The sequence below is a fragment of the Danio aesculapii genome, chromosome 15 (assembly GCF_903798145.1).
Source record: "Danio aesculapii chromosome 15, fDanAes4.1, whole genome shotgun sequence".
NCBI classification, from domain to species: domain Eukaryota; kingdom Metazoa; phylum Chordata; class Actinopteri; order Cypriniformes; family Danionidae; genus Danio; species Danio aesculapii.
The window spans coordinates 18,565,397-18,585,972 of record NC_079449.1 but is presented as its reverse complement, the minus strand read 5'-3'; the positions used below and the strand labels follow the sequence as shown (position 1 = coordinate 18,585,972).

General features: G+C 34.2%; 1 protein-coding gene across 1 annotated transcript in view; it reads left to right on the top strand.

Annotated features, from left to right (window-relative positions):
- nlk2 (nemo-like kinase, type 2) overlaps positions 1-20,576 on the top strand; it is a 143,911-nt gene that overhangs the window by 49,501 nt on the left and 73,834 nt on the right. Inside the window, exons 2-3 of the mRNA XM_056474539.1 lie at positions 8,899-9,028; positions 9,215-9,270. Of these exons, the coding sequence (XP_056330514.1) occupies positions 8,899-9,028; positions 9,215-9,270 (186 nt within the window). The remainder of the gene's footprint in view (positions 1-8,898; positions 9,029-9,214; positions 9,271-20,576) is intronic.

Below are 20,576 nucleotides of genomic sequence, written 5' to 3'. Positions count from 1 at the left end.
TGTTTATACCTATACGTAAAAAGTAGAGTAATATAATAAGAAAATATCAGTTTGCAACATGTAGCAGAACAAGCTGTTTTTAATGTCTAAAAATCAACGGAAGTGTATGAGACCGGAAATCTCGAGCCTAAAAGATTCCGATGGCTTTGCCTGCTCATACATGAAGAAAAAGGTCAATAGGGTCCAACAGTTGTGTTCTACAAGTCCTATTATGTTGGAATATTGATATTTTAAAGGTCCCGTGAAGTGCTTTGAAATGTGCATTTTTTATTCCATGTTTGACGTAATCTCAATTGAAATATAAAGAGAGGGTGGGACATTGGGTAGCTCCTCCTCTTTTAAAAAACAGCCAATAGTGTGATGTTTTATCACAGCTCTGCCAGTGAGAGTGGTTGAGCTCAAGTGCATCAAATAAAAAGCAAATGAGAAGCCTCTTGAAGGGGGCGGGGCATGTCAGATATTAGAAAGCATTTGATTGGTCAAGATTTTATAAGAAACTGAAATATGAGGTGACGTGAAAAAAACGTTGGTCCATTTAGGCGGAAATGACAAACTCCAAGGTTTGGTTGGATGTTTATATCAGTTTTAGATTTTCTAAACGTGAATTAAGTTGCTGTTTTGGAGCACACTAGCTTATAGATATACTTATACTAACAGACTGAAAGTAGCATGTAAAATATATATATTTTAATTTCACGACACCTTTAAGTTTAGAGGTTGTTAAACAACAATGTGTGATTTTGTTTATGCCCTTATTTTTAAATTGTGTTTAACATTGGAATTAATTACAAATAATGCTTACACAAAACAATCCTCGAATGCAAGTCTAGAGGTCTTTCCACACTGAAGTCTGAAATGTTCATATGCGTTTTTTTCGTATCCATATGCAAAAAAATTTGTCACTTACACAAACCATGACCGATGCATATTAAATAATCCATTCTGAAGAAAACTCAAAACATTCAGCAGTGACACTTTGTTCTCCTCTCTCTTCTCCAAAATAGAAAAAGAAAGTAAAGATCAAATATCAGCGCTATGATTATCCCAAAATGCAAAGTTTATTTCATGAAATAAGTGGAATTTTGATACAATGCTTGTGATACTTTACACATTTACGTACATTAACAAATCCTGAATAGAGACTGGTAGTATAGATGGTGGCCGTGTGGACGTATCGGAGCAATGGACAGAAAGCAGACCATGCTTTCTATTATATACATTATACATTACATTAAACATTATTATATACACCCCAAACAGCTGCAGGAGAGAGTTGCGCCAATCACTGAATCCAGCATAGGGGTTCTCAACTCCACCACATTCTATCTTTATGATAAACACAGTGCATAAAATAAAAGTATCTGTGCCTCAAATGACGACATTCTGTATTTAGCGTTTTGCTTGTACGGTGGTTCTAAACTGTCACAACACCTCTCAAAATGCTTTTTTGGATGTGAAAAGCGGAAAACAATCAAACCTGATTGTAATTTTTTTATGACGGACGAAAGTTATGGAGGCAGTGTGACAATACAATGAACACAACGTGGGGTCAAATTTATTTTTTAAGGTTGAAGACGAACAGGAAGAGGACGAAGATTTCGGATTCAGTGTGCAATAACTTTTACAGTTAGCAAAATGCAGCCAAATTTTTTTAACTCTGCCCACTCCCATGAAGCACTGCAAATGAGCCAGTCTTGATTTTGTGGCTGCATTGTTAAAATCATCTGTAAATTAGCAGTTTTCCAAATTTTGTGATTTTGTTTTTCCATTTATTTATGCTTTAAAATTACATTATGGGACCTTTATCTTTCCTCCAAAGAACTTTTGATTTCGAAAAAGTGACTTTTATTGACACTTTTGATAGTTTGAAGTGATCTATTGTCTGGAATGTTGTTGTAAATTACCAATAATTAACCTGTAATAAACATGTCATAAATTTCCAGTACTTTTTCTGTTATGTTACGGGTATATTTCCCTATATATAATTTCTTACACAGTATATTATTTCAAACTACTAAAATATCAATAAAATTTACATGCAGAGTTGAGGCAATTTGTTCATCCAATTAGTCTGACGAAGACATCAAAAATAAATTTAGTTCAGTTGAAAAACGGCCGCTATAGCTCTGAAGTGACGTGCATATGATCAATACAGCAGCTGCAGTTGAAGGCTGCGCAGAGCGTGAGTCACGTGACATTAAGCGAGTGGTGCGAACAGCCGAAAACATTTGGATATGTTTGTAGAAAAGACCTTTTGTACAATGCACTGATATTGTTATTAGGGATGCAATGATTTATCAATTTCACTATTAACTGCACTTTAATTCGTCATGGTTAATTAATCTTAAAGGATCCTTTAGGCTGCATTTCTGTTGCATGAAACGAAACTACTGCAACTAAACAAAGTTATGCCAATGGTGTGCTAGTTTAAAGTCCCGAGGCTAATACGCGCCCACACTGGATTAAAAATAGCAGCGGGCCGTTCACAGATCATGTTTTTTCCGCACGCAATTTCGTTATGTCAAATGTAAGAATATATGCCAATATGAGCGCACAAGCGGAGCCACTCGCTCGCGGCTTTTCAGGCGCACTCAGTGGAAAACATCTCACGCCGTAGCATTGAGAGTTGTAGAATTGAGAGTTCAGTTCATGTAAACAAAAGATATGTTAGACAAATTATTATTAAAATGATTATGTATGTATACATATGAACGTAGATGATAGCAACAGTAATTTAAATTCTTAGCTAATATAAAGCTTAAATTTACATTAGACGTGATTACCGTGAAACCATGATGATTCTTCAGACTATATAATCGTACAACCAAAATCTATAATTGTTGCATCCCTGTTACGCAGTTTAAAACATAACATATGAATGTGTTTCAATGTAGAAGAAGCCTACTTAAGCAAATACAACATCTGAATATGTTTGTAAAAAAGGCCTATTATACTAATATTATTTAGCTTTAAAATACAATATATTAACATTTTAATGTAGAAAAAGCCAACGTGGGTGTCGTAAGGAGCAAAAATACAACATATGGGCTCTTATATGCTGTTGTGTCATCACTCATTTGGCAAGTCATATCTCTCCGGCCTCTCATTTGGGATGCTTTTCATGAACTGGCCCCCATGACAAACTAATTGAATAGCCCTGACATACAATAAACAGAAAACACCCGTAAATCACAAAATCCAGTTCATTGATGAAAATTTTACAATGTGGTTAGTTTGGTTCATAGCTTATAACACTTAAAACAGATATTTCAAAAATCCAAATGGGAAAAATGAATGTAGAAAATACTGACTCAGTGTTGCATGACGGCCTAGTTGAGATGTGCAAACAAACTGCATCATTGTTAGCTCTGAAATTCTTCCTGTAGAAATCTACAGCGTTGTCTGTCACATTTTCATTCAGCGTGTATATCTCTACGAGTCTGTCTGTCTTTATTGCTCTATTTTCCAAGAAAACTTGTCTTCATTTCCTGCTGTAGCGTTTGTTTTGATACTGAGGAGAGATGGCAGTGCTGTAGCGATGGCCTTTTATCAAAGAAACATCTCTCTCTCTTTCTCTCTCTCCTTTCCTTCTCCCTCGTGCTGTTGTCTAATCCAGCTTGTGAATCACATGCCATGAGCAGGCGAGTGTGTGTGTGTGTGTGTGTGGTGCCGACCCAAGAGACCTTTTTCTCTGTTAATCATTCATCTTGGCGATCAATGTTTTCTCATGGCCTGATAAACACCTCATTTGTTTTTAATCCCCATTATATGTTTGTCACCACTGTGTTGCACTTTGTCTTTGTTTTCCCCCACATACATTGCTGCAATAAACATGTCACACATTGTGTGCTATAGATATGCTGTATAGTGTGATATAACAAGACACTTACCAAGAGCCAAACACAAGTAAATTTCGGGATTGGCATGTGTATAAAACAGTGCTACTCGCCAATAATTTTATGTTTATTATCATTAGGCCTGTCACAATAATCAATATATCGACTTATTGTTCAATACTTGGAGATGACCTCAATAATTTGTGCCTTTGCAATATATATTTATACAAGTATTTTAAAGTGTTTATGGCTATTTGCATTACTATGCTGTTATATAATCATTATATAATCAGTATATATCAATTATATAATTGCACAACTAAAATTTCTTTTTGACAGGCCTGATAATAATAATAATAATAATAATAATGATAATAATAATAATAATAATAATAATAATAATAATAATAACAATAACAATAATAATAATAATAATAGGGCTGCACGGTGGCGCGGTGGGTAGCATGTTCGCCTCACAGCAAGAAGGTTGCTGGTTTGAGCTTCGGCTGGGTCAGTTGGCGTTCCTGTGTAGAGTTTGCATGTTCTCCCTGTGTTGGCGTGGGTTTCCGCCGGGTGCTCCGGTTTACCCCACAAGTCCAAAGACATGCAGGTGAATTGGGTAGGCTAAATTGTCCGTAGTTTATGAGTGTGAATGAGTGTGTATGGATGTTTCCCAGTGATGGGTTGCAGCTGGAAGGGCATCCGCTGCATAAAACACATGCTAGATAAGTTGGCGGTTAGTTTTGCTGTGGCGACCCCAGATTAATAAAGGGACTAAGCCGAAAACATAATGAATGAATAACTTGATATATGGAATACACAATGTTTTAAATTGCAAATGAAAAAAAATACCCATACAGTTTCATGGCCAGTAAAAAGCGTGTTGAAATAATGTTTGCTTATGCTATATTTTTAATTAATCAAAAGTGTTATTATCATTATTATTAATAATAATTATAATAATTATTAATAATAATAATAATTTTCGTGTGGAGTTTGCATGTTCTCCCTGTGTACACAAGGGTTTCCTCCAGGCGCTCCGGTTTCCCCTCAAAGTCCAAAAACGTGTATACGTGAATTGAAAAAACTATATTGGCCATAGTGTATGTGTGTGAATGAGTGTGTATGGATGTTTCCCAGTACTGGTTTGCAGCTGGAAGGGCTGTGTAAAACATATGCTGAATAAGTTGGCGGTTCATTCCGCTGTGGCAACCCCTGTTGAAAACTAAGCCGAAAAGAAAATGAATGAATGAATAATAATAATAATAACAATTATAACAAAATAGTATTATTGTTGTTATATGCATTAATATTATGAAATTCATTACAGTTCAGTAGTATTTTAAGCATATTGTTCTAATAATTTTTTAAATATTTATTTAGCTTTATTTGATATTTGAATACACACTGTTTTAAAATGCTACTAGATGTTTGTTTTTTTTTGCCATTTTTAAATTCAAATAAACCCATACATTTTCATGGCTATTAAAAAACATGGGAAATAATATGTTTGCTTATGCTACATTTTTAGTTCATCCAAATGTTTTTATTAAAAATTTAAGTCTCAGAGAACAAATACATACAAAAATGTTATAATATTTTAGAATTACACTCAAATACTACTAATCCTGTTATAATGCTATATTAATCGTATACTACTTTAATCACTAGTGTGTCAATTGGCTTGTTTTATTGCTCTAGAATTATGTTATGCATAACACAGCTGTTAAAATGTTGAAAAGAACTCTCATCTCTCATTTTCCCCTTAATAAAACAAAAATCCGCAGCTTTTGCTTTCCTCGTATGACAATAAAAACTCTTTTGTGCTCTTTAAAATAAACAATAGTTTTGTTATTTTTGGCGTTCAGAACTGTCCTGTGTATTGTTGCGTGAGCATGAATTGTTTTTCAGTCTGAATGTTCCATTCTGTTTCAGTCTCCGTGTTCAGGGACGTGCAGTGATCGCACCTCTGAGGTTTACCAGCTACATTTGAGACGACCATTATAACACCAAAACAGTCAAAGCAATTTACACACTTACAGTACATACACTTGATGACACATCTGTGTATTGATTTAAGACTTATTGTGCACTTTGCAGTTTGCATAAACATACACAAGCTCCGTTTTGTAATCACGAATGCTATCAATTCAAGAGAGAATGTCTTTCACATATAGTCAATGCATTAAAATGAACAACGAAAGCGGTGAATGGAAATGACTCTGCATGCTGGAGAAATGATAGCTGCTGCATTTGTGTAACGTGTTTAACATTGCTCTGGGAAATGTGTTAGTGTTCAGGAAGAAGGAGAGGCTCTTATACCAATTGGCGTCTCTCGGTAAGGTCACATCAAGCTGTTCGTAGCACAGTGACGGTAAAAGATGTGCACAAACCGGCAATATTCAAGGCCATTACTGAGAGCCCTTCAGTGCTCGCCTTTATCAACAAATCATCTCGTGCTTGCTCTTCTCAGACAAACTCTTTGATTATATTACAGATTTATTCAGGGAGATGAATTAGCTAAGATATTCATGATTAATTTACTAAGACATAAATAAAGAGATGGTAAAAGATCAAATCACATCACAATACGAGAATCTTAGTAATATGAAAGCACTTTTTATTTATCATTACAGGTTTCAGTATGAGGGAAGTTTTATAGTCTTGCAAAATGTTAGAAGTGATCAATTCTATTATTTTTTATTATTCAAACTGTTTTATTCACTGAATTTATTCAAAGCAACTATTCAGTGATTCATTTGTGTTCCTAAAAGTGTATAGATGAATTACTTTTAGTTTTATTGATGTGACAATCAATTATTTATGCTATATATTAGGGCCGCACGATATTAGAAAAAACGGACATTGTGATATTTTATTCTTCTACATAGGCTTGTGCCGGTATTCGGTAATGCGATAAATCACGGTAATGAATATGCACGATATTGTTATCGCGGGCACTTCAAAATACCGTGAAAAATAATAGATCCGAATTTATATTCTTAGAACGCGCCTTAGCTCATTTTCCATCAACCGCTTGAAGAAACACTGCGTATATGCTGCGCAGAACTGATGCGCACTCTGATGTAAACAATCCCCACATGTAGAAGCCCTGTGTGCGCGCCGCCGCTGCCACCGCACTATAATCCTCACACGCAGGGGCGAACTTGCCATCTGGCAGACCGGGCACTTTCCCGGTGGGCCGACGTACTTTTTGGGCCGGGCTGATCATCGTCTTATGATTTGATCGGCCCATAAAAGGCTTAGCAGCCTATCGTTTTTTTCTGCCTTATTGATTGACGCTGCTGTGATCTGTGACTCTCTGAAAGTAGAAGCTTTTTTTCCCGGACAGACAGACCGGGCCGGTCCATGTGACACTCTGCAGCCCATTGGCTCTTTTCGGTATTGACATTGGGCTGGCCCAATCACAAACTCCTATTTTGGACTCCGTGTGAGCGTGCGTCGTCTGTGTGTATTTGTCAAAATAGTCGAGAGTCAGAGAGAAGAAACGCAAGGGAGGCGCAGAGAAATCGCGGGAAATACACCGGCGTTTCATTTAGCGATTCTGAAAAGTTCTCTGTTCATTCTAGTACACGGCTAAAAACGCAAATCACGTGACCACACACTCTCTGCCCAGAGCTGCAGCCACTAGTTCAGCGGGTGAGCATAAACCCCAGGTGAGAGTATAGTGCATGTCAGACAGTTCATCTGCTGGATGATCTCATCTCACTATAGTTGTTAAACGTGATATTGAATTCATCTTGTTGTCTCTATCTAACAATTCTTATGTCTTTTGAATCACTTGTTCTCAGTTAACTGTTTTGGCTGAGTGCAAAGATAAGCTAATATATTAATTTATGTAACCACATACACTGATTCTGCACATTGACTGATTGCTTACCTTTATCGTTTAAATTTAATGTACGTTATTCTGTTATAATGGCCATTATTGGTTATTAAAAGGGGCCCCATTTATTCACATGACTAAAGCGATTTAAAGCATCTGCCATTTCAAAAGCATTTCGGGAACTGGGGAAACAGCGTTTGACTGATGGAAAAAATCATAATCTTAAATTGTGACTTAATGTATTTTAATAATGTTACTTTTTTGACCAAAGCGAGACATATTTATTCACAAAGTGTTCATTCGGATGTCAGATCAATGTTCAAACAAAAAACGTTACAAGAACAGAGCATTTCAATCCTAACATCTACAGCTGCACCAGCCTGGATTCGAACCTATTTATTTCTATATGCTAGTTAGGAACTCTCACCACTTCACTAAATCATTTGCAACCCCAATTCTATTCTTAAAATTGGGGTTTAATACCTCAATTTGCTTAACTGTTTCTTTGCCAAAGCTGTTCTAGAGCAATAAAAATGACCAATAGGTGTCAATGTAGAGACAGGTTTCGAAACGTTTCGAAGCTTTGACACATTTGCTTCGACTGTATCAGTGTTTTATGAAGCCTCGCTTTGCCCACCATTATTAAAACCACGGTCAGGCAAAACAAGAATAACGCTTCATAGTGCTCACAGGATACAAGAATCAGCAAAATGTTTGTTTGAGTAAGGCGTATTTATAGTCCAGGTTATCAGTCTTCATAAACTTCAGCTTTGTGTTTGCAATCATGGGGATTAGGGCCAGGTGTGTGAGTGAAGTGCATGATGGGATCTGTAGTGCAGTTGAATGTGAATATTCTCCAGCAGCCTGCAAGAGCAACACTGCTGGTGATCATAACAGAAGGAATTAAGTTAATGTATTTAATTAGTTAATTACACATATAAGTGGATTGAACATAAAACAATCGAGTTGTCTTCCCACAAATCCAAGAATTGTGTGGTTTCAGCTCATTTTAGATAAGTATTTTTTCAGTGTATGTATGTACTGTATGTATATATGTATTTGCATTTAAATACATTAAACAGGAAACATACATACTAATGTAATTGTATTCATAACATAAGATAGTATTTATGCCATGAAAACCTCTTTTCCACACAGAATATTTAGCTTTGCCCACCTAATCACTCATTTTCCTCTCATTCCTCTTCTTCTCAGGTCGGTGACAGACCCCAGAGACGGCAAACGCGTGGCCCTCAAAAAGATGCCCAATGTCTTCCAAAACCTGGTCTCCTGCAAGAGGGTTTTCCGTGAGCTGAAGATGCTTTGTTTCTTCAAGCACGACAACGTGAGCTTCCTCTTTTGTGTTAATCAGTCAGCGTTCGCTTACTCTCTGTCCCCATGGTGCCATTAGCTCTGGCTGTCCCTTTGCTGCTGGTGCCTGGAAACCAGTGTGATGTGAATGTTGGTGTCAGTGCCCACGTTTACTGGCGTCAAAGCTGACCTCTGGCACTCTGTCTTTGTTTCTCCACAGGTGCTGTCAGCTCTGGATATTCTGCAGCCTCCACACATCGACTACTTTGAGGAAATGTATCCTAAACAGAAAAAAATGCTACTCTACCAGCTGCTGTCAAGTGAAGGGATTTTGACGCACGAAAAAGTTAGGAGTTGATCAGAGAGTTTTTTGCTTGTGCTGGAATTATTGCTGGCTTATATACATTATGATTATCGGTTATTTAAATGTGATGATTATGTGAAAATGAACCAGGCAGCATCACAATTTGCTTATTTGATTAAGACCTAGAAAAAGTGCATTAATTGTGATGAATATTCATTATTTTTTTTGATGGGGGGAAAATCTAATCACATTTTCATACAGTATAGATACATAAAAGTAATAAAATATAATACTTATAAGATTTGTAATTCAAATAATATAATATTGTTACATTTCAAGATTTTGATCATAATTAGTAAATGTAATAATCAATAAAATAGTAACAACAATTATATATATATATATATATATATATATATATATATATATATATATATATATATATATATATATATATATATATATATATATATATATATAATTATATATAAAATAAATATCTAATATTTATTTAAGAATGTCTGTAATAATTAATTATTAAATTAAATAATATAATAAAGACATCATTTATTATTGTCTTTGATGTTATTATTATTTATATTAATATTAATATAATTATTTTATTATTTGTAAAAGTTTAGTTTAGTTTAGTTAAGTTTAGTGACTGTTATATATATATATATATATATATATATATATATATATATATATATATATATATATATATATATATATATATATAAGTTTAGTTTACCTGTATAAATATAATAATGGAAATAACTATATAATATTTATGGCTTTTAGAATGTCTGTATTAAGTATTATAAATAATATAAGTAATATAATAAAGACATAATATAAAGACATATTTAATAATGTCTTCATATTATTATTGTTATTATTATTCTTATTATTTTATTATTATTTGTATTGGTTTATTTTATAATTTAGTTTAACAAACAATATGAACAATTTTATTTATAATATTAATAATAATATAAAGACATTATTTATTTATTTATTTATATTATTATTATTATGATTAATGTTATTAAAAATAATAATACATTTTGTATTATTTGTATTAGTTTATTTTATTATATTGTTTAATAAATAATATAATAATATATAAAGACATTATATATTTATTTTTATTATTATTAATAATATTATTATTTTATTATTTGTATTAATTAATTTTATTATATACATTATTTATAGATTTTTTTATTTTTGTTATTATTAATATTATTATTATTTTGTTATTTGTATTAGTTTATTTTATTATATACATTATTTATAAAAAAATTATTAATAATATTACTATTTTATTATTTGTATCAGTTTATTTTATTATACAATTTAGTAAATAATAATAATAATAATATGATTATTATTATTATTATTATTATTATTAATAATAATAATAATAATAATAATATAAAGACATTATTATAAATATTATTTTATTAGTTGTATTAGTTTATTTTATTATATAATTTAGTAAATATGTGTATAAATCATACACATAAATATTAATATTTCTTTCATTATACTGGCTGTCATAATATTATGGCATGCATAGATGAGTAAAATGTATTTGTTTTATTTTGTTTGGAATCCTCAAGTTTAGTATATAATCAGAGGTTTAAACCACATTTTAAATCCCTGGTTTTCTTTGTAATTTTCAGACCTTAAAAGCTTCAAGCTTGAACACAATTTAAAAATCAAAAGGAGCCGAATGAAACAATAGACGTTAGATTACAGTGCTTGAGAACAGAGAGCGAGGGCATCTGATGTCTTGTTTTAAGGTCTTAAATTGCAGCACATATACTTTTTTGTGCCTATTGTGGTTGCTAAAGTGGGATCAAGCTGAACATAATGTTTGGAGAGTGGTGATGGCTCGCTTCATGCTGTGCTTGAGTGTTTTTTATACGTCATCTGTTTTAAAACTGGTCTGGCCTGTTCTCTGATTATCACACATTAGGCCTCTTTTTTTCTCCTTTCTCGTTTTTCTTTGCATCCCTTAATGGTTTTGTTTTAGCATAAGGCACTTCATATGGATTTCAGAAAAAAAAAAAAAGCTGACACTGCCTTTTCTTTATGAAACCACGCTTTGATATTTCCTAGATGTGGTCTGCCCAATGCTAAATGCATCCCCGGCTTCTTAATTCGCTTTATAATTGAATCAGAGGAATTACATGCTTTCCCTGTTTGCCACTCTTGCCTGGTCACCCGATATGCAGACTCTCTATAAGCCTTTCTTTCCAATACCAAGAGGCTTTCTGTGATTGGAGCTGGACTGTCTTCCTCTTAAATTAACTGGAAATTTAGCTCTTCAAAATCAGGAACAAAACGGGCTCTTGTGTTAATTAGCCGGGAGATTTATCCTGCGCTTTTGTATTTTTAGACGTTCCTCATGTAGCGTGACCGCTGGCTGGGGTTTGGATTGGGCTTCGGTTTGCAGTGTTTGGAATCGCCTGAAAGATGTATAACATTAGCAAACTAGATATTAAAGTTTGAGGACAAACTTTATGGTGGCTTGAAAAGCCGAGTCTAAAAGTTTGAAGTCGTTTTAAAGTGTAAACTAGCATGATTCTAGCATGGATTAGCATGATTCTAGAATGAATTAGCATGTAACTAGCATGATTCTAGGATGAATTAGCATGATCCTAGCATGAATTTGCATGTAACTAGCATGATTATAGCATGGATTAGCATGTATTAGCATGTTGTTAGCATGATTCTAGCATGAATTAGCATGATTCTAGCATGAATTAGCATGTAACTAGCATGATTCTAGGATGAATTAGCATGATCCTAGCATGAATTTGCATGTAACTAGCATGATTATAGCATGGATTAGCATGTATTAGCATGTTGTTAGCATGATTCTAGCATGAATTAGCATGTTTCTAGCATAGTTCTAGCATGAATTAGCATGTTATTAGCATGATTCTAGCATGAATTAACATGTTACTGGCATGATTATAACATGAATTAGCATGTTACTAGCATGATTCTAGCATGAATTAGCATGTTATTAGCATGATTCTAGCAGGAATTAGCATGTAACTAGCATGATTCTAGCATGAATTAGCATGTTACTAGCATGTTTCTAGCATGAATTAGCATGTTGTTAGCATGAATTAGCATGTTTCTAGCATGATTCTAGCATGTTACTAGCATGTTACTAGCATGTTTCTAACATGAATTAGCATGTTACTAGCATGATTCTAGCATGAATTAGCATGTAACTAGCATGATTCTAGCATGAATTAGCATGTTACTAGCATGTTTCTAGCATGAATTAGCATGATTCTAGCATGAATTAGCATGTTACTAGCGTGTTTCTAGCATGAATTAGCATGTTTCTAGCATGAATTAGCATGTTATTAGCATGAATTAGCATGTTATTAGCATGATTCTAGCATGAATTAGCATGTTACTAGCATGAATTAGCATGTTATTAGCATGATTCTAGCATGAATTAGCATGTTACTAGCATGATTCTAGCATGAATTAGCATGATTCTAGCATGAATTAGCATGTTACTAGCAAGATTCTAGCATTAATTAGCATGTTACTAGCATGTTTCTAGCATGAATTAGCATGTTACTAGCATGATTCTAGCATGGATTAGCATGTTACTAGCATGATTCTAGCATGATTCTAGCATAAATTAGCATGTTATTAGCATGATTCTAGCATGAATTAGCATGTTACTAGCATGATTCTAGCATGAATTAGCATGTTACTAGCATGTTTCTAGCATGAATTAGCATGTTACTAGCATGATTCTAGCATGAATTAGCATGTTACTAGCATGTCTCTAGCATGAATTAGCATGTTACTAGCATGTCTCTAGCATGAATTAGCATGTTTTTAGCATGAATTAGCATGTTTCTAGCATGAATTAGCATGTTATTAGCATGATTCTAGCATGAATTAGCATGTTACTAGCATGTTTCTAGCATGAATTAGCATGTTACTAGCATGTTTCTAGCATGAATTAGCATGTTACTAGCATGATTCTAGCATGAATTAGCATGTTACTAGCATGATTCTAGCATGAATTAGCATGTTACTAGCATGATTCTAGCATGAATTAGCATGTTACTAGCATGAGTCTAGCATGAATTAGCATGTTACTAGCATAATTCTAGCTTGGATTAGCATGTTACTAGCATGATTCTAACATGAATTAGCATGTTACTAGCATGTTTCTAGCATGAATTAGCATGTTACTAGCATGATTCTAGCATGTTACTAGCATGTTTCTAGCATGAATTAGCATGTTACTAGCATGTTACTAGCATGATTCTAGCATGAATCAGCTTTTTTCTAGCATGAATTAGCATGTTGTTAGCATGATTCTAGCATGAACTAGCATGTTACTAGCATGACTAGCATGTCACTATCGTGTTGCTAGCACCTTTCTAGCAAGATTAGCATGTCAGTAGGATGTTAAAACTGTTAGCGTGTGTTAGAATAGCTAGTCACAGTCTCTGGGACAGTTGCTAGGGTGCTGAAATTGGTTGCTAGGGAGTGGCTAGTAAGTTTAAAGGTAATCAGTGATTGGCTGCTGGCTAGACTGAGTTGAATGAGGCCAGACTCTAGTCTGTAGGACAGTCTGATGCAGAGTTATGAGCTCACAAAGGTTGATCCAATGTTAAGTCAATGGGAGTCTTTTACAATGGAAGTCTATGGGACAGTTGTTAGGGTGCTGTAAGTGGTTGCTAGGGAGTGGCTAGTAAGTTAAAAAGTCATCAGTTATTGGCTGCTGGCTAGACTGAGTTAAATGAGTCCAGTTAGAAGTCTGTAGGACAGTCTGATGCAGAGTTATGAGCTCACAAAGTTTGACCCAATGTTAAGTCAATGGGACTTTTGGGATTTTTCTGGGTCGTTTTTCGGAAAACCCAAGGTCGGATCAGTTAGAAAAGATATAGCAACCCGAGTCAGACCAGTTTGAAGGTTTGACGAAAGTTTGAAGTATGTAGCTTGAAAGGCCTAGGAGGAGATACACTTAGAAATTAGTCTCAGAAGAAGAAGAAGAAGAAGAAGAATAATAATAATAAGTTTAAGATAGATAACAATATGCTGGCTTTTCAAGCCACCATAATAATGCCGTGTGCGAGTAAATCCACTGAAGAATGGGTGAACATGCCAAACAACATGCACTTTACATTTTAAGCTCTCTGCAATGATTGATTGTTATGGCTTGAGAGTGCTTAGAGATGTATTGCACATTCAGGTCTTCTGTATGCTTGCATTTATGCTTTTTTGGCAGCAGGACTCAAAGAGACATATTGTGGGAAATATGGGGAAAATGTCAACCCAAGCTCATTCTGAAAACGTACTGCTATATACATTTCGAGAACACCAAATACGTTCCAGGAGGTACTTTTTTTTACCAGAGGCCGCTGTGTAGTCTTTTTGAGATCACAAATTTATCTCGCGAGTGTCATTTACGTCTGCTGTTCTTACTTAAATTCACTAGAGGCCGCTGTCGACTGACTGAATGACTGACCGATCGACTGACACACCCTCATCCTTCCCTAAACCCAACCAATAGTGTTTTAAAAAGCACTGATTGACCTGTCCACCCACTTCCCTAAATCCAACTGACATTTTTTAAAGGCAATCCAGAAAATGAAAACCCTCGTCTGATTTTTACAACGTTATCAGATTTACCACATTCTCACCCTGTTATTTACTTGTTTATTTTAAATTTTTTTGGCTTCTGTTTTTGTCTTACCTGCTTTCTGGAACCGTTCTTCACTGAACTCGAACTCTGTCATCGTGGTCAACTCCTCTCTGCACCTCAAGTCCACTGTACATGGCGAGCTAACTGGACAAACTGCTAATGGCGGGAAAGCCATCTACAAAAATGAATTATATAATTTATATATATATATATATATATATATATATATATATATATATATATATATATATATATATATATATATATATATATATATATACATACAGTATAAATATTGCCATCAGTTGCAGAAGGCACCCACCAAAATGTCAATTAGTGTAAATATAGTTTATAGTAAAATAGTAAAAAAAGAAAGAAAAGAAAAATCATTTCAGGCTTATACTGTAACAATTATATTGACATATTAAAAACTTATAATTTTTTAAAAATATTGATGACATATTGAAAACTACAAAAGCATCACAAAACTTATTTATTGTCATTTTAAATCATTTGAATTTGAAGTTTTTACCTATTTGTTGTCAATAAGTTTATAATAATTAAAAATATGAAAACTAAAATATCAACTAATTTAAAGGTCAAAATTATTAGCCCTCCTGTGAAATTCTCCTGTAATTCTTTTTACAGGCTAATATTTCCCAAGTGCTGTTAAATGGAGAAGATTTTTTTAAACACATTTTTTCCACATTGTTTTAATAACTTATTTCTAATAACTAATTGGTTTTGCCATTATGACAGTACATAATATTTTAGTAGTTATTTTGCAAGATACTAGTATTCAGCTTAAAGTGCAATTTAAAATCTAAGATAGGTTAATTAGGCAAGTCATTGGGCAAAAGTGATTTTTATTAATGTCCCAAAGAAATTAAAACTAACCATATGATTTTGTTAGCTCACATTGCTAGATTTGTGGTGCACAATTCATCTGTGCATGTCAGTAATAAAAAAAAGTTTGCCCTTGTAATCTTTAATTGAAATCTGAAAATGCACTTTGTTTTCAGTTAAATTCTCAGATTACGTGATTTTGAGGTAATCGGCGTGGCTAACATACTTAACCACGCTTGTTTAACTGTCAGTTTTGACAACAAACAGAAATGAATTGGGTGGGCTGTCTATAGTGTATGAGTGTGAATGAGTGTGTATGGATGTTTCCCAGAGGTGGGTTGCAGCGGGAAGGGCATCCGCTGCATAAAACATGTGCTGGATAAGTTGGCGGTTCATTCCGCCATGGCGACACTGGATTAATAAAGGGACTAAGCTAAAAAGAAAATGAAGGAATGAATGAATAAAAATTAACTAAAGCGAAGCAATCAAACAAACAACCCCATGGCATTTATATGAAGTTGATATTGTGATGCTGGTCTTTCAATTACTTTTTGTGTAAAATTTATTATTAGTTTTTAATGAATGTTTATTGAATAGTTTAACAGAATTGTTTCTTTTAAACAAATTATCTGCATTGGTCTAGCCCTCTAAAACCGGTCCCGAATCTAATGTGGCCCCTCTGAAAAATTAATTGCCCACCCCTGGTGAAGACTGTAGCGCTCATGTTTGCCATTGTTCTCCAAGAGTCAGACTTGTACAGAAGCAGCATAATACAAAAACTGTAAACACTTATAAACACACACGCACACACATAGGTGCAGAGGAACATTCATATTCTGTGTGATAATATTCCCCCTCAGTGTCACTATCTTTGTTCCGCTTAAAGTATTTATTTGCTCAACGGATTAAACAAAGACTCATATCCTTTTGCTTTCGCACAGCACACTGGAACCTTTGTGCTATCATTTGAATGGATTAAGAAACAAAAACATTAATGCATGCTTTGCTGTAGGATTCTTGCAATCTCCAGCCATATATTCTGAAGTAGCCTGATTAGATATGCTAAAATGTTCCCTGATTTGGACATTTACTGTTCTCACATAGAGTTAAAGTGGACATATCACTCAAATCTGATCTTTTTTAATGTTTAAGTGTTGTAATTGGGTCTCTTGTGCATCTACCAACACTGAAAACGTCAAGGGTAACCCAGTATTATTTCTTTTTCCTTTCTTTGAATGTTCTGTCTATAATAAAACAAGACAACTGACATATTACAAGTAATGCTGTTGGATTCTAAAATAATTCTGGTTCTAAGTTTTGGAATCTATGGACTTAATTCCAAAATTTGTATTCGAATAATTTCAATCTGGACATGCTCCTCACCTCAAATAATGTGTTCAAATGCAATATAGTAGGGAAGTACATGCTATTTCGCATGCACTGTATGCCACTACAATTTACAGTAACTTCAAATTTGTGGACTATTTTTAATTTTCCCTTCTGTATCTTCTAGTTACAGTAACATGCTGTATATATAATGTGGTTAAAGTTGCCATTGTCTCTGACTGTATTTACAGAGACATTATTTTATCCTGAAATGCTCATTGCCGGTGTGGTTCATAAACTCAATCAAGAACTTGATCTTTTGATGTCAGCTCTTCCTATCATTGTGAATCAGAATTAACAAAGAGAGTTAAGAGCAACTCATGATCGAAACCCACTGTTGCCCATAAACATGCACTCCATCAAGGGAGGCAGGGGTGGCCCCCCTTTTTGACCATCTTTCCAAGATGCACCACATGTTTGTGGGGAACCCGGTGCTTAAATGACTTGTAGACAACCTTATTTATGCTCTTTATAGTCAGGTGAAAGAGTCAGATGTTTTACATTTTCCATGCAAGTAATTTTGCTAATACTGCACGCTACTCCAAAAGAACTACATGAATGGATCCACTAACCATTCAGAATCATTCTAGTTCATTCTAGAAGTTCCTCTAACCTCTTCCTCTCAGGGTTCGTACTAGTGCTCAGCCTGCTCTCACTAGGAAACGTAACTATTTTACGTTTTGTTAGTTTAGTGGCTAATTTGTATGCATTCATATGAGTTCAGTCGTACGAAAATATACAATTTTAAAAAGGAGGCATGTTACCAAACCCCACCTCTAATCCCAACCCTCATTAAGGGAAGAGAAAATCCTACAAAATTGTACAAATGAGATTGTACAAATTCATACAAATCAGCAAGTAAATCAAAAAGTTATGAACTGCCGCAAGATAGCGCTGAGGTGCTAGAAATTGAAAAAGCTTGAATTATAATCCAGTGCTTTCAAAGTTTGAAAAAAGCTTAGGCTTTAGATAAAGTGCTTGAAACTGCTTGAAAATGCAATTGTTTTGCTTGCATAATTATTCATTACTAAATAGGTAATAATTGAGAGAAATTACAGTAATTTAATGCTGAGCTTGGGGCAAAAATCACACCATTAACATTTTTCCTTAGGTAACTAGCTGGCAGCTAGCTCTCTGCAACTCTCACATGGTTGCCCAATGAAGCTAAGCAGGGCTGCGCCTGGTCAGTACCTGAATGGAAGAACACATGAGAAAGCTAGGTTGCTGCTGAAGTGGTGTTAGTGAGGGTGGGTCCTAACTCTCCAGTATATTGATGGGGACTCTATACTGCACAGTGAGCACCGTCTTTCAGATGAGATGTTGAGTCCATCATGACCTCCTAACTATCCCCATATCATAATTGGCTTCATCACTCTATCTCCTTTATGGCTGCCATCATGTCATCTAGGTGAAGGCTTTGAATGTCCAGAAAAGTGCTATATTAATGTATAGGATTATTATTATTAACTATATTATACTATACTACAGAATACTCTCACAAATAGCATCTGATGTATGTAAATATGTAATATGCCACAATTGTAAAGTGCTGGAAATTACATGTGGAAAGTGCTTGAAAATTACTTCAAGTTGATATAACACTTTAATCCACAACTGGTCATTTCTAATGTTTTGGCTGCAGTAGATTTGCTTGTTTTGTTGTTTCTTACAGCATGTAAAGGCTCCGCCCTCTTCTGGAAAGTAAATACTCATTTGCATTTAAAGGGACATATCTGAATAGTGGCAAATTTGACTAGCTGTAATAAATGATCTGTGAGGTATTTTAAGCTGAAGCTTCACAGACACACCGGAGATTAGTTTCAAATCTTATGAAAAGGGGCGTAATATGTCCCCTTTAATAAAAGCCAGTGTTCCGGAGGTTGGGGATCTCGCTGGTCCTCAGCAGACCTGTTTGGAAAGGTTATTTCATACAATTCTGCCGCTGTGTATTTCAGGCTAATTATATCTTTGCTGAATGGCGTCTTTCTGAGTGACTGATGTGTGAATTGTGCTCAATGCTTTTCTCCTCATAATGGCTGTTATTTCTTCATCTGACTGCTCGACTGCCGGTTCATATACGCTGCATTTTAGCAGACGCCTACGGTGAAAATGCTTCGGTTAATCAGTCACGGTTTGTGTTATAAACACATTGCCTTCCGTTGCTGGAATGCACTTTTTGTCTCTGCTTTGTTTTAAATATAGTGTGTTTTCTGTATAGAGAGCTGGAGGTTTGAGATGTTGATATGAAATTATATTGCAGTATTTTTCATTCTAATGATTTGTTCAGTAGGGAGGGTTCCTTTGGATAATTAGTGACTATTATTATGAATTAAATGAATCATACAAAAATACATTTATTTAGGACAGATACACCACAAACGTTCTTATCTAAAAGTATTATTATTATTTTAAAATATTAGGTTAAAAATGTATTTTATTGTTATTTTAAATAAATCTAATAATAAAATGATTCAATTAAATAATTTTTTTGTTATAATTGAACATTTGTAATTGAAAATATAATTAAATATATATTGTAAATATTATAAAATACAACAAAATGTTGTTTATTATTATAACATAAAATAAAACTATTCGATTGAAATGTACCTTTATTATTATATGAAATAATAATACTATAAATTTAGTTTAATACTCAAAATTTTTATTTCTCTCTATAAGAGCAGACTTCTCATCTGACTGTATATATGCAGTGTGGTGTGCGTGTATGTGGGCGCTGTGCGTTTGTGGGAACGAACACGTGTTCTCCTGGTCTTGTGTCATAAGTGAATCCTCCAGGACGAGACGGAATGGACGTTCTGTCTCTTCTTCTTTTTTCTGGAGCCGTTAAACACTCACTAATGCAATAGGGGATCCAGAGCTGAATGGAGAAATTAGCAGAGACCCGCAGTGGGACAGACAGACTTTCATCTGCACTTGTTGTAATTGGATGTTGTGCATTAGATAAATGTCTTTTGCTGAAGTGTTGTGATTTTTTAGGGGGTATCTCCGATGATCCGTGAGATTGAGGCTATTATTATGTTTAAATTATCTGAGCAGTTGAGTACTGGCACCTATAAAAATCAGGGTTTGAATGTTTTTTTTTTTGTTTTGTTTATTTTATTTTGTAAAAGCATTTTAAACATCAATTCTATTCAATTCACCTTTATTTGTAAAGCGCTTTTACAATGTAGATTGTCAAAGCAGCTTCACATAGAAGATTATAGTAAATTGAAGCAGTGTCAGTTCAGTTTTCAGTGTTTAAGTTCAGTTCAGTTTAGCTCAGTTCAGTTTGGTTTAATAATCACTACTGAGAGTCCAAACACTGAAGAGCAAATC